Source organism: Carcharodon carcharias, chromosome 14, assembly GCF_017639515.1.
Source record: "Carcharodon carcharias isolate sCarCar2 chromosome 14, sCarCar2.pri, whole genome shotgun sequence".
NCBI classification, from domain to species: Eukaryota; Metazoa; Chordata; class Chondrichthyes; order Lamniformes; family Lamnidae; genus Carcharodon; species Carcharodon carcharias.
Window position 1 is genome coordinate 78,448,438 of NC_054480.1, and position 15,726 is coordinate 78,464,163.

The window sequence follows — 15,726 nt, forward strand, 5'->3', positions numbered from 1 at the left end:
AAGAGGAGTAAGAGGCAGCGCCAATCAAACAAAGCCAGAATCTCACAAACAAGCCTGATTCCTATCCTTCAGTGTTGGTAAGTCACTGGCAAAGGACAAATTCAGCTATTCCTGGAAGCTTCATCACAGTCACCCACCCGCCCCACTCTCCCCGCCATTAGTCACCGCACACGCCCCTCCTCTAGATGGACAATCAATTGGAAAGTGAATTGACTTGAGTGACAGTGAATAATCTTTTGATATTCATAAAACTTGTTTAAAAAACGGTTTTTAATGTTCCTCTCATTTTCCACTCAGGTTCACTTGCTGCAATCTCCCGGACTCCTGGGTTCCAGGGCAATCCTGCAGGATTGGCAACCAAGTGTAAGTGTTGGTTTCGCCCTTGTGAGGGTGGAGAAGAAAGTCGTGAAATGGATACCAAAAAGTTAGTTACCCTTCCGCAAACAGTTACAGATGCGAAGTACATTTCACCAAACAAAAGCTCCACTTTGCATTCAAATAACTGACTGACCCCCATCTCCCCGAGCCCGGAGTCTGTCAGAACCACCTCCCCGAACCCGGAGTCCGTCAGAACCACCTCCCCGAGCCCGGAGTCCGTCAGAACCACCTCAAAGCCGAGTGTTTAGAGCAATATGGCCTTTCAACCCATCCTCTATCATCCCTCCGGAAGCACCTGAACCCTGACATCTCTGCAAACCATTGTTAAAACCAGCAGCATCCTGTCAATAACAATCCTTTACACCAATAATAATGAAGAATAGGATGGGGTCAGTGGCGTTGGTAGTTGATTTGTTCATCGATTCCTGTCCCTCTGCCTTTCACTATCTCCCCTTCCTTCACAGTCTGGCCTTTCAGTGTTGGGGATGGGGGAATCTCTGTTGGATTAGCAGTTGCTCAGAGTTAAACTCTGGCCAGTTAGGACAGGATAAACTATTGGGTGGTTTGGTAAAAGGAACAGGATTTCCCGAACAGACTGTATAGGAGTCAGAAACTTTTCAATGGGCTGTTGGACTCTGGGTTTGGGGGATGATGCTTCCTCATTTATTCATCGTCAGTTTGATGGGCAGAGAGAGAAGATTGTAAATTAAATATGAGGTTTGCCTCCGCTCAGAAACAAACAGCTCCGGCACCCACCCCGACCCCCGTGGGGACACAACTTCGTGTAAAAGGCTGCGGGGGTGAGACCCAAACACAACCGTGACCCACCACGGGAGATTCTCATTAACTCCGCTAGTTATTTAAACCTTCAAGAAATGATTGATCAAAACGTGGCGTTTCCCAAAGGCGATCAGTGCAGCCAGGGTCCCTGGATGAGGGCAGTGTTTGCAATGAGTTGGGGCGGAAAGACTGTGCTTACCTTTCTTTATAACTCCGTGATCCTGGACCAGCAGGCTCGGCTCTTCCGTGTGCTGCAAAGCAAAGATAAATGCGGTGTTAAGGGCCGGCTCCGCGCTGTTAAACCCCTTGTGGCTGTCATTGTTCTACATGTGGCTGATTTCAGACCGGCTGCCACTACAGAGCTATCCTTTCCTGCGGATAACCGTGGGCTCCGGCTATTACAAGGGGGTGGGGGGGCTCATTGGGAAGGTGACATAGGTGCACACAGGCCATTCGGCATCTAGTGACCCTGCTGGCTCTTTGAACACAAACCAATTGAAAACACTCCGGAAAAAAAAACCCTTCAAAACTATCAGAATGAAGCTGCGAAAGATTATTTGTAACACATTAAAATGAAACAATTAACACAACGTGGTAAATATATTCAGATTAATATTTCAATGACATACTTTATGAAAATGAGTGTATCGGTGGAATGCTTGTCAGATTTTCATTTTTTTACATATAAGAGGCAGGAATGAAACAGGCAGTTTAAAGTAAAGGATTTGCATTAATATATATTTTAAACAGTAATGATTGATTCTGTCGCCGAGTCCCCCCATGGCTCATATTGCTACTTTCCGGTTTTCCCTCTCAGTGAACGGGATTCGCTTCCCGGTGTCTTCCCAAAGTTCCCAATTTCTAACAAGCCCCGGCACGTGTGTTGTGTTCTGGATGTTTCAGAGAATGTGATGGGGATCTGTCTCCCACCGCCCTGCTCATTAATACAGGCTCTTTGTTCAGAGCTCGTCTCTTTTAATGACATCGAGCGGTCGCCGCTGGCTCGCCTTTTGCTGTTTCCTCTGATACATCCCGTCTAGAATTACCCAGCAGCTTACACCCGCCAAAAAAACCTCTTCATTCTGAGAGATAGGGTTTTAAAAACGAAAACATTAATTATTGGGGGAGATCCGCATTGGTTTAAACACTGAGACAGATGATTATATATCTGTTTAATGGTGAAGTATTTGAAGCCACTCTTGCAGGCATGTAAAGTGATACAGAGCGCTGGAAGATAAGAGCCCAATACTCGTTCTCTCCAATTGATTAATAAACATTAACATCTAAATACCTTTCTGACATTTAATTTGCAGAAATTGTCTAGTTTAAAAGGAAGAGTCTTTCAAGCACCACTTGTTATCTACTTGTCCACGGGGTCCATTGAAATACTCTCTGTGAGGGTCTCTCTTGAAGTGCCTATTATCTGAAGACAATTAGGACTTTCATCAGTGCAGGGACATGGGAACACCAGATCCCGTAAGGCGGGGACGAGCAGCTTGTATTAATGAGTTATTTGGCACTATTAAATCTAGCCCAGTGACATCTGAGCCTCCTGACACACACTTACCTCCAATGGTAATACTCCATCCCAGCTTTTATATAGATACACTTTTTTTGCATCCAAAACTTAAAACAGGATCCCGCTTATTTCTGCTCCGGTTGGGGTTTTTTGGGGTAGGGGCTGAGGAGAGCCGTTCGGCCCCTTTTTGTACAGCTTTTCTCTCTGTTCCTGTCGGTTTAATGGACAGTATATCTGCAGCCCAAGATCTCTGGGCCTTCTCAGTAACGCAGTGCTACTGAGTCACCTCAGCGGACACCTTATATTCATTCCGGCAGTGCCGAATTCAACAATTAAAAGTTAATGTGCAGTGATTTATGCTGGGACTAATTAGAAATCCATTATTTAGTTGCTCTTTCCTGATAGTTAAAAAAACATTAGTAAGACATTGAACAGAGGATGAAGAGGTCTAGCTGTACCTGCACCTCCTCCATTGTATGCACCACATCGTGCATGTTGAGGTTTCCTGCCAAGGCCGTGTCCATATGCTGAGCCCCGGGGATGAGGATGTCTGGGCGCCGGATCTCCCTCCTGGGCTCCAGGGCTGAGAGCTGAGCCGCCAGCCCGCCTCGCTGCTGCTGAGACAGAACCTCCGGGTTCTGGCGAGCCTGCCAGCCCGAGTGCTGCTGCTGTTGCTGCTGGTGGTGGTGGTGGTGCAAGACGTTGATAGAGTAAGGGTCGCCCAGGTAATGGTCCGAGGGCTGGCTGTAGGCTAAGGGCTGATACGGAGGGGGAAAGTAGGGCGGTTGGAACTCGGAGCTCGGGGTATGAGAGAGAGGAGGAGCCGCGGAATACAAGTGCTGGGTAACTGCCCCGAGTTGGGGCAATCTCGGAGTTCCGTTGCTGGTGCCATCGTGTCGGTCCTGAGGAGATACGGAAATGTTTCCATTCAGGTTATTGTGAAGATGTAAAAATCGTAACTACCCCATTCATCAGATATTCAGACTCCTAAATAAAACACATGATTCTTTACCCTTGGAAAAACTACCCTCAGCTCAGCGTGCACTATTTTATTTACGGCTTTTCTCTTGAAATGTATATCTTCAAAAGTTAATATTCTAACTTTAATTCCTCGTGGCCCCTAACCAGCCTGATGTCGACGATATGTAACATTGGAGGCTCGGGGAAAGGGAATTGGTGTCTGAACGCCAGAAGATGGGGGAGATTAAGACCCATCCCAATCGTTAATTTTTATTTCGTAACACTGAACAAATCAACAGCCCAACCTCTACTCTCCAAAACTCCAGTCAATCCCCAGTCAAAAAAATCACTTCCAAGTCGCAATCCGGTCAGAAAATTTCAGATTTGAACAAATCTCCCGACAGGTCACTAATGCTTTTTAATAGTAATCCATGTCTTGCAGCCCACCAGACCACTAAACCGCCTGAAGGATAGCCACGCAGGCTCAAAACGTTAACTCTGTTTCTCTCCCAACGGATGCTGCCAGACCTGCTGAGTTTTTCCAGCATTTTCTGTCTGTATTTCACACTAAATCGCCTGTGCTTTCTGTAAGAAATTCAAGTGTGGACAATGTGTTGATCTAAAATTATTTCGAATCAATCCTGTTTCTCATTGTCCGCTCTCACAAGCGCAATCTGGTATTCATAAACCAGAGTCACTGTCTGGCTCCTGAGTGAGAATTATTTATTGAATGTACATGTTTTTACTCAGCTTAGACCAAAGTAACATTGCCAAAAGTGCAACCTACAACCCAAATACTAAATCCAAAAGGTTTGTGAAAAATTAAAGTTATAATTTTCTCTATCGTTTGAATACCGAATGGCGATAGCTGATTTTTCCGCGTTCTTAATCTCGTGTCGATCCGATTGCCCCACCCAGAGACCACTCAGCGTGACAGCACACACACAATTGAGCGAAAACAGGGGCTGACTCAAACTAGGGCAACCGATTCTTCTCCCCGCAAAGCCGAAACTGATGTGATTCGAGGGGCAGGGAGAGGTAGCAAGACAGCGGGTGATTGCTCCTCAAAATACAGCGTTGCAAAGATGAGAGTCAATGGTTCAGATTGCTTGGGGAAGGGGCCGGACAGAATGGAACACGCCGGGATTTATAAATTCATTTTCATTCACGTTACACTGATAATTGAAGGGGGATTTAGGCTGACAATCAAGTGTGAAGTCGGTTACTATCTGCTCTCTGTCCTCGATAATCGTTTTCGGCGGGGGAGATAAGGCGGCGCTGGGTTCCGCGACTGTGGGCACCAGTGTAGGGTCGCTTGTCTCCAGTGGGAGAATTCGGGAAGGAAGCACCTCCGGGTCCTCTTTCAAAACTAACAGCTCAAGGCTACACGGAAGAATGAGGTGAGGGGGAAGGAGGGGGAAGGGGGTGGGTGTGGGGTGTTGGTTGGTGGGGGGGGGGGGTCAATACTGTGGAGCCCCTGAGTCCGAGTATGAGGTGTCATTCGCTGAAAGGAGGGAGTTCGCGGTCGCTGGACACCTCCCCTTCCTGCTCGGCTTTCCCGGAGTCACTCGAGCTCTCACTTGATGTGAAATTTCCTGATTGAGAGACCAGTCAAACTGGATGCTCAGGTCCGGGCCCCCGCCAGTTCCTAAGCAGCTTTCTCCTCCAATCTGCTGGCCAAGAGTTACCAAGCGGCCACGAAAGCGGGCACCATGTCTGAAACTTCATTCACAAAAAGGAAAATTATCTCCTTCAATCAAAATAATCGTCAAGTGTTTAGTTGAAACCGCGCAATCTGTTGGTAGAAAAGTTCTGGCTGAAGAATATTGTGCCCTGGATGTGACATTAAGAAGGGATTTCCCTCTAAGGTTAAGTTCACGGACATTAGTGAGACAGGGAGTGTGATTGTAAGTTATTAAATTGCCGACTGTGGCACTGGGGTTTAATCAGACACAACTTCTCGGACTCATTTCGAACATTGTTCACTGAGAAAAGGGAAATATGTCCAAGTGAACTGGATTGACCACCGCCACCCCCGCCCCGGCTCAAACCCCCGTTTAGAGCACATTCTCACCTCGCAGTCTTCTTCATATTTGACATTGTCAGCTAATTTCCACAACATGTTCGGTCCCGCGCTGAAACCAACCCGAGAGCAGCCCAAGCTTCACAATCCAAGGAAGCGAAAGTGTTGTGATCGGAAAGCTCCTCCTGTCTGATCTCCCTCGAATGGGCCAGTGCTCTGTGCCTCTCCTGCCAATGAGGATCTAGTTCCACAGGCGGAAACCGATCAGAAACCCCGCCTAAGAGGCGGGGCTTAGACGCATGATGTCATGTACACGCAACGCGACGCAATTGCACCGCCGGCAAATCAGAAGCCTCCCGGTGATGGGCGAGCCTATGAGGTTTGAGGAGCGGCTTACTGCTGTGTCTCATTCCGCCCGGTGGCTCAGTGTGGAGGATCCAGACATCCTGCTCAGAGAGCAGATGCTGCTGTGTTCCAGCGCCCAGGCTCCCTTCAATAGCGGGCCCCTCCTGAACTCAATTCCCAGTCCAGTCCCACTCCACGCCTCAAACATCATTCAAAACCAGTCACTCCCTAATTACACAGCAACAGCAAAGCAAAATACTGCCGATGCTGGAAATCTGAAATAAAGTCAGAAAATGCTGCAAATACTCAGCAGGTCTGGCAGCATCTGTGGAGAGAGAAACGGAGTTAATGTTTCCAGTCCGTATGACTTCTTCAGAGCCACAACAGGAGCCCTTTAACAGAACCCTGGCGATTCACGAAAAGCCATCAGATCCAATCCATGACACTATTGAAATGTAGTTGTGTTGACGGTGTCCCTGGGTGGCTTTAATCGATCATTGTTCCAGGCTCGGTGGAGAAGGGAGGGAGCCCAGCTCCCTGCTAATCCTGGCGGTCACACACCTCCACTAGTAACCCATGCACAATCCCTCTGTGGAACTCTCTGCTGCTCCTTCGTGAAAAGTTTTGATTTTTTCATTGGTTCTTCTTGTCTTGTTTCACGCTTTAAAAAAAAACTCGAAACGGTTACTCCGGAAATCTCGGCTAACGGCGATTCTCACCTCCCAGCAGTTGCTGTGCGATCAGTTGGATTTGGTGAAATTTACGTTCAAAGCCCCTCCTTCACTTCTGCGAGTGGATAAACTGAGAGAATCAGTTCAAAATGCAGTAAGCAGAAAATGAATAAAAAGCTGCAGCATCCCTTCATTTACACTCGCCCTGAGAACACCAGGAGAGGCGGTGACATATCAGAGTTCCCCCACTCTCACTCTTCACCCGAAGGGTCAACACCACACTGCAGGAGTTTGAGTGTCTTTTTAATATTTCTTCAGGGTTTTCTTAAAAGGGGAGGGGACAGGAGGAGGGAGGCTCACCTGGCAACTGCGGGAAGGAATTGGAATATTTGGATGGGCCCCAGCTAAGAATCAGATTACACTCCTTCGGCAAAAGAACTGACCACAACAAACCAGAGACTTCAATCGAACAAATGCCCCTCTCTCCATTGATACCGCCCGTCTGCTGTTCGCTTCACCCGTTTAAAGGGGGATACAAGCGATTTGAGATAGGCACAGCTTGCCCGTTCCCAGTCTCCTCCGGGATACAGGAGGATCATTGGGGGCGGGGGCTGATATGACATGTGTCTTCCTCAGGATTCCGCCGCTCTCGGGCGGGAATTTCCCACCCTCTCTCGCTGGGTTCCCCCTACATTCCACTTCTCCTGCAACACACACTGACAGGCAACAGGGTCAGCTCGAAGCCTGAACTGCGGTCAAATGTTCGCCTGAACCCTGCGCTAACTAGAGACTCTTCGCACTGATTAAAATATCTCAGTTATTTGCCGAGTGCGCCGCCGGCAAGACGCTGAAAGGAAACGGGGTTTCCTCGCTCAGTGATGCAGTGTCTGTCCGTAAGAATTCGTCCTGTTACTCTCTCCTTTGAATTCACTGCACTTATTTTTAATGATAGAATTACAGTTTGCTTTCATTATTGTTAAAAAATTCTCAGTAAACAGCCTGTCGCTTGCTTTCTCTGACATGCGTTAATGCCCTCGGATCGGTAGTGATTTGGTTTTGATGATTTACACAGCTCTCTCATCCTACACATTCCCATCGATAAATAGCGGTGACTGGCAGGGGACACTCGGCCCCTCGATCGACTAACACTCGGTCGGTGTTAGCTCTCCAGCTGGGAATATCTCATCCTGTTTCCCGCCTTTTTATTTCATAATAGTCTTTTAAGCATTTTTAAATTAAATTCTAAATGCTTGCCTGGAAAGAATCGCATGTATAAGCAGCCCTCTGCATGCAACTTCATCTTCTACACTCACCCTTCCTTTCTTCAGTCACAACCCTCGGCTTGTGCACCTTGATGCTGATTCATCAACCAGCCCAAACAGCTTTTGGTTATGTCCTTTGTCAATTTTTAAAGACTCGATTGTATCCCTCCTTAAGCTCCTCTGTTCTAGTGAGAAACACCCAGTGCTTTAAACCCTTCGCTTCATTGGGACAATTGAACCCGAATGACTATACAACCTGGTACAATGCCTCTTTGCATCCTTCTTTTTACAGTTCAGTTATCTGCTGGTAATGTGGTGCATTGTAAAACTTCAAATACTAAATGGTATTATATATACACCCACACACATATATGTAGTATTGCTATGACCAATAAAACCGAGAGTGCTGGGAAATCTCAGCTGGAAAAGCTGAGCCTGTCTGTCGCAGCCTCTATGGAGAGAGAAACAAGAGTTCTGAAGAAGTCACATTGGACTCGCGGGGTTAACTTTGTTTCTGTCTCCACGGAGCTTGCCAGACGTGCTGTGTTTCTCCAGCGCTTTAATTTTCTGTCAGATCTCCAGCATTCGCTTTTACTTTATTAGTAAGACATGACTGTACATTGTGCTATATTTTACTATATAACCAATTGTGAATTGCGAATTATATTTTGTAATTTTGTATTGTAGATGTCTATAGTACTGCATTGAATTATAGCATTGAAATGGTTTTACTGCACTGTATTCAATGTTATAATGCATTATATCATACGGTGTTATGATATAGTGTTTTATTTAATAACACTGTAGATGCTAAGACTTCATACTGTGTTAAATGGCACTTTGCTGCATGATATATTTATATCGCATCATGGTTATTATTCTATATTGTACACGAGCGGTGTTACAAAGATCCATGCCATGATACACCAGACTTCCCTCTGCAGTTTACTGACTCTTGTATTATTCTCTTCTGCGTATTAAAAAGGTAATTGGGAAAACAAAATAACAGCCGTGCTTTTGTAACATGGCTATTGTATCTAGATAAAACACATCGTCGCTATTAGCTGCAAGTGTGTTCAGGAACTCGGTGAAACATCATTACTGCAACTCAATATTTAAAGAGCAGCCAAGCGGCCGATAAAATGTTCTCTGGACTGCTGGCGCTGTGTCTTTCAAGGTGAAAACTCAGCTCCCCGTACTTGCTAATGACCGGCGACACACCTCCCTCGACAATAGTCTGCATTACCATTTTTGGTGGGGTCCACCATAAAGTGAGGTGTTAATTAGCGGCATTGTCCCTGCTGGGGAATCCCATTTGAAATGTAGAACAGTTTCAGAGACTTAGAGGGTTATTCAGAGATTGGGATCAATTAACCCATCCACACTTTTGAGAAGACTCGAATCCTCCGCGCAACTTAAAATTTGGAAACTGTGTAATTACAATGTATAAAATTCCTATCCCACCATGAACTCCAGCCTCGCTATGAAAGGGGATGGGGGCTGGGGAGAGGCGTTCAGGGATTCTCTTGAAACCCCGAACGGTGGATGTCAGCAGGCCAAAGCAGAGGAACTCACAGGCCCCTGTTTGCATTGATTCGTTGGGAAACAAAACAAGTGTCCAGTTAAATGCAGTCACTGGCACACGGCTTCCCAAAAGTATCAATCAAAATAGTCCAATATATTAAGGAATATCCGTGTCCGAATTCCTAGATCTGAACATTAGTTGCAATTCCTGGGCAGTTCCTCCGCCCCCGCCTTTCTTGTCCAAGTAAAGAAAATATTTCAAACGGCGTTTGTCTTTAACAAACATAACACAGCTCAATCGCTTAAAAAAAATACTTTGAACAACAGTGAGCATTGTGACCGGGGTATTCACTGGTGCTGGCAGGATTTCGTTCAATATGAATGCGAACTGCTGGCCATCCTTTAAACGAAAGCTGCGGATGGGGGGGGGTCACTTACTCATTACAGGTCTGCAGGTTTCATCTGTGCTGGTGGCCTGCCCTATGGACTTGTTTTTGTTACAATAGCTTGTCACTGCACTTGTCCTGACCTGCCTGTATGCGTATGTGTGTTCACCTCCATACAGTTGCAATCACTCAGAAGTAGTGGGACAGGTACAGCTGCCAGTAAAAGGGCTAATGGGATCTCTCTCCAAAAGATTGGAACACAGAAGGAGCTCATCTGGGGACTGCGCCTCGGGGAGGAGATATCCGTCTCAGACGGGATGAGGGCGAAAAGGGTTAAATTGTAAGGACAGGTTGCACAGACCAGGTTTGTGTGTGGGAAATTAGCTGAGGTGTTTAAAATGATGAAAGGTGTTGATAGAGAGAGAACCTATTTCCTCTGGTGGGTGAGTCCAGAGCAAGAGAGCATGATGTTAAAATTAGAGCTAGATAATTCCGGGGTGAAGTCAGGAAGAAAGCTGAAAGGTTCTGCTCGGGTTTAGTGAAACATTTGAAAACTAACATTTAGTATATTGAGGGTTACAGTACTAAGGCGGGTGGAGAAATATAATACAGATCAGATTTACTACTGTTTTCGATATTCTTATGTGTCAGTATATCTATCCATTTCATAACATCATCAAGCACCAAAGGAGGCCATTCGGTCCATCGTGCCTGTGTCGGCTCTTTGGAAAAAAGCTATTCAATTCGTTCCACTTTCCCGCTCTTTCCCTCTAACCTTGCCATTTTTTGAACATTTCTCTGCTATATATCAAATTTCCTCCGGGAGTTCCTATTAAACCTCTTTCCACTTGTTCAAAGAATGAATTCTGGGTCATAATAAAAACGAATATAAGGATTCACAGCGGATTCCCTTAACAAACATCTTGTACATTTGCCAAAAGTCTATCGTGTGTAGCACAGAGCAATACGAAATCTAATTTTATACGAAATGTATTGATGCCCATACTGTTCTCTGCAAGGGTTTACCTGTCAGCATGCGTGGGGAAAACGTTTTCCTAATCTTCCTTTTTTTTAATGACCGTTATGCTGACATTCTCTCTATGGAATTATTGCATTTTTTGCGGGATGATTGTATTCCCCCAAGGAGTTAGATGCGCTTAACTGAAATCAAAGGTTTGTGAATGGGAATACTCTTGTCACAGGGTCAGTACCTGCAGAAAAGGACCGGAGACAGGGAGAAGGGCTCATTTTATCGACTTATTCTATTTGGAACCACGTTTAAAGAACTATTCAGCAGCAGCCAATCCGGTGCCACTTCTAGCCAGCGATAATAATAAAGCCTTACTCGAGATAAGTGCCCTTAAACCCCCACCTCCTTTTTTAAACACGTCCCCTTCGACACACTGGCGATATCATAGCTCTCCTCCCACCCAAAAAGAAAACCTCAGTTGAATTCCTCCTCGTTACTTTGGAACGAAACAAGTCTCAGAGTTAAAATCTCGCATGGAACTGGAGGCCAGTTGAGACGGTTCAGGTGTAGTAAACCCTGGCATTTGATGTTTGTTAAATTACGATACAGCCCGAACTGGCCTTTTTAACGAATGAATCCTCCGCCGTCACACCGCCACCTCCGACAATGCCCGGCGTGTTACACTAAAGGGGCAGAATTTACCTCTTTAATAAAACATTGCACCAGAGGAATTTTTTAAATACCCCAGCAGCCACCCCCGCTTTAAGTCGAATGGCAACGGGCATTACAAATGCTCTCAGCCGTCAAAAGTTTCCCTATTTCCACATGACTCTTATCAAATTGCCCTATCAGCTCTGAAGAGTCATTTTGGGCTTGAAACATTAACTCTGCTTCTCTCTCCACAGATGCTGCCAGACCTGCTGAGTTTTCCCATTATTTTCTGTTTTTATTTCTATCAAAGTGGTGTCTGATCGCTTTGGGATTTTTACTGTCCTAAATTGTACTGTTCCCTCTGTTTCTCCCGCGCCCAGATACTGTGTGGCTGTGGGCGAGCGGCAGACGGTGTATACAGAAGGTTATAACGCGCCGGATCTAAACTGTTCTTTTTCATTTGTCCCCAAGTCTGGATATAAGATTAATTTCACAACGGCTCGCTAGCTTTGAAATGGAACAGTGAGATGCTAATTAGTGAAGCTCAGAGCCGCTCTCACAAACTGAAGAACACTTAGAACTGAAGATTTCACATTCACTGACCCGATGTCACTGAGCTTCTGTTAAACACGGCAAGTATATGAAAAATTCAATAGCCCGCTTTCTACCAATTGGTCACTCCTGTTAAACGAATACTCCGGCTTTGCATGAAACGATTCCTAAATCTACTAATTGAACGCTGATTATCCCTCACCTTCAATCACACCCCAATGATCAGTAACTGTACATGGCTGTACCAGCTGAATACAGTGAAGCCCGGTCCACTTTCTAACTAATTTACAACACTCTAACCGACTATGCAACGTTATACATTATTGTTTTATTTACAGTTAATTCGTTTACACAACACAAACACTTAGTTACTCGCACTGAAAGTGATATTATTTGCAAGGCGTTTTGTCTGAAATCTGCAGTTTAAAGTACAGCAGTCTCCGTCGTCCCACCTTGTCCCCGAGTTATCCTGCTAATAATAATTAGAAAACTGCTACATAAGAAGAGGATTGCTGTAAATATGAAGGGTGCACACCAACTTCCCCCTCCCCCTCCCTCCTTCTGTCTCTTTCAACATTTTGCTGTTTTCAACTTTAGAAAGCGTGTTGGCTGGGCCCTTCCTGTAACCAGGCTCCGGTTGGAGGAGAGACATTATCCTCCCAGTTCCCAGCGAGCGGCCAACTTTATTTTAAGTTGCAACTTGCTTGTGGTGAGAAAGGGCCCGGGGAATTGGCAATTACAGCAGTGACTACACTTCAAAAGTACTTCATTAGCTGTAAAGGGCTTTAAGATAGCCTCTGGTAGTGAAAGGCGCTAGATAAATGCAAGTCTTTCTTTTACTAACAATTCCCTCAGCGCACAGGGAGCACTGTCCGCTGGGAAGATTCGGTGTTCGGCCCCAACCCCCAGCACCGGTAAACAGAGGTTCGGTGCAGATCAGGCCGAACCGCACAGTGCACACAGCTCGCTCAGGGAACTGGGACATGTCCTCGGATCCGAGGCCCCTTCCCGGAGGGACTGGCTCGTGGCAGCGATCCGAGCCGCATTAACCGCTCATTCGACACATGTAACCCTTCCCGAGTCACATTCAGGGTCATTGCCAACTCTGTATGCCAGCACATGCGAGATGCGGGCATAGGAAGCTCCCTTCGAAAGTTAGACCCTCCCTGTGAATATAAAATAGGACAGCAAGTGAATTAAAAGTTTAAATGGTTCCCTCCCTCCACTCTGTACAATCCCACCCCCAGAGCTGAGAGTCAACTCCCTGATGACAGTAGATCACTGTGGGCCTGGACTCCACTCACCTGCCAGTCGCCTATTTTCCCCAGTAACGACATGCTCGGTCCTCGCCCGATGCTGCAACGTGGAGGGGCCAGTGAATGCGACAGAGATTTTACTCGGCTCTCAACCTGCAGTAACTGTACCTGGGCGAGACATGCGCCTGCGCATCTCAGGCAAACCCACCTCGCAATCATTTACCTGAGAAAGAATCGACAGCCTCCAATAGCACACAGACGGCTCCTCTCCCCTGCTGCTCGTCCTTATGTTTCTATCCCTTGCCATTCAGTTCTGTTAAAGAGACGGTGGTCTCCCTTTGTCAGTCGGAGGCTGCACACATACCTTCCAGAAATTCACACTCAGTCTGTTCAATGAGAACTGAGTGTAAACAACAAAGTTCAATTCCTTTACCAGACCAAATCAACCTGAACTTCGAACACTAGAGAGAAAAGGGAAAAATACCAAAATAATTAAAGCAAATATTTCTGAGTGAGAATTGATTCTTAACACTTATTGGGCTCGAAACGTTAACTCTGTCTCGCTCTCCACAGATGCTGCCAAACCTACAGAGTATTTCCGGCATTTTCTGTTTCTATTTTTTTAACACAGTTTGTGTTAGAAGTTATCAATCTCTAGCCGCTCATTCCACCCCCCACCCCCCCCCATCTTTGTCTCATTATCTCCATTTCTCTCTGAGTCTATCTTGTTCTCACTATTTTCTGTTTCTCTTCATCAATTACTTCCTCCCTGTCTCACTCTTACTATTTGCAGTCATTCTGCAGGCCGCTGACGGCTTTCTCTCTCTCGGCAGAGCCCCTGCTCTGAGAAGCGATTCAAGAATTTCTCCCTACCCCAGCTAAGCAGTTGGGAAACGGCCACGCCGTGTGCTACCTAAACTCTAGGCCCGTGACTTGTGCTGGTGAATCTCAGGAAGGAAGCAGAGGGTAGAGCCGGACCAGCTTATAAAGCTGTTTCCCACCCGGGGTTGGGGGTGGTGAGCGGGACTCCCCCCGGGGCGTCGCATATACACATATATACCTCCAGTCCCGCGTGCAATGTGCAGCTTCTGAGGAAGGTACTCAGCACACCCCCGCCCCCCGCCACCCCAGTCGTTGCCTGGGTCCTTTAAAAGAGTATCTTTGCCCGGAGAATGTCCCCCCACTCCGGGGGTCAATGCTCAGAGAATGTGCCCCAGTCTCTCCACAGATACGGGTGGAACCGCGGTGTACTGTCCAGCAGACCTGGGTCCGTGTGTTTGGCTCCTGGACTTTGCTGATCCCACATCTGGAGATCTCGGCGCGGTGGTTTGATAGGCCGGAGATTGAAGTACTGGGAGTGATTTTTCCTCACCTCCCAGAGTAAAGAGGAAGGCGGTGATGTTTACAGAGTTCTCCTTGCTGGCTTGACCCTCTGTCCCGAGCAGTTGGAAATTTTACTGACATCAGAGCTCTTATTTTGTACAAACAGAAAATATTGCAACTTATTTTAGTAAACTGCATAGAGAATTACTCTTACAAACACGCACATGTTATAAAAGCAAAATACTGCGGGCGATGGAAATCCGAAATAAAAACAGAAAATGCTGGAAAAAGCTCAGCAGGTCATCTCTTCACAGAGGCTGCCAGACCTGCTGAGCTTTTCCAGCGTTTTCTGTTTTTACTACACGCATATATTAATTTACACACATATTCACATGTCAATGTGTGTGTAAACTCAAATAGGTAAATTATACAGCCAGTGTATTTTAATTTAGAATCTCAGCTGGTGGTTGGTTTGTGTGAGACTTCTGAGAGAGTGAGCCTTAAATTTAATGAAGGGATTATTGTAACTAACATGGGACTCAATGAAAGAAAGGGCGAGAGATTTGGACTGCAGTTTAAACTGTTATAACAGTTCGGGGACTGAGAGTCGTGTTCTGAAGCGCACGGGCTCAGGCACACAACATTAACGAGTTTTAAAGTATGTTTTGTGGATCAATTTTTTACACATTTTTTAAAAGTAAAAATATTTGGTGAAAGGCAAATTTCAACGTGGTTTATCGAATTATTTGCTACTGAAATGAGTCGATCTTTTAAATTAAATGAATCCCATTTTGATCACCGCGAAATCTGTAGAATAAACCAGGGTTATAATTAATATAGAGATAGGGTGTAAATGAACAAACATAATAGATAGATAGACAAATAATAAACTAATAAATATGATGGATGGGTGTTAATGAATAAATACGATTGGGTGATATTTAATAAGTTCACTGGATGGGGTAATTATGAGGAGATATCTGGAACCAAACTTTGAATAGGGAAAATAGACGGGTAGTCCGGTACAGACCCAGAGCAGTCGGTTGGGGTTTTCCGTTCGTCACAGATATCAGGGAGCAGGTGGATAGTGTAGAAGTGGCTCTTCAGGCCAGGCGCTGCTAGTTGC

At 45.9% G+C, this 15,726-nt stretch overlaps 1 protein-coding gene across 3 annotated transcripts in view; it reads right to left on the minus strand.

The window, feature by feature from the left end:
* Positions 1 to 13,661, minus strand: part of tfap2c (transcription factor AP-2 gamma (activating enhancer binding protein 2 gamma)) — an 87,096-nt gene extending 73,435 nt beyond the window's left edge. The window contains exons 1-3 of one of the 3 annotated variants that reach the window (XM_041205375.1): positions 13,501 to 13,661; positions 3,136 to 3,579; positions 1,358 to 1,409 (exon numbers count right to left, since the gene is read on the minus strand). In XM_041205375.1, coding sequence (XP_041061309.1) covers positions 1,358 to 1,409; positions 3,136 to 3,579; positions 13,501 to 13,584 — 580 coding nt within the window. In that variant the 5' untranslated portion in view covers positions 13,585 to 13,661. Of the gene's footprint in view, positions 1 to 1,357; positions 1,410 to 3,135; positions 3,580 to 5,711; positions 6,083 to 13,325; positions 13,418 to 13,500 lie in introns of those variants that run through there. The other 2 variants (XM_041205377.1, XM_041205376.1) reach the window with 2 other exon arrangements.
* Positions 13,662 to 15,726: the final 2,065 nt, after the last annotated feature.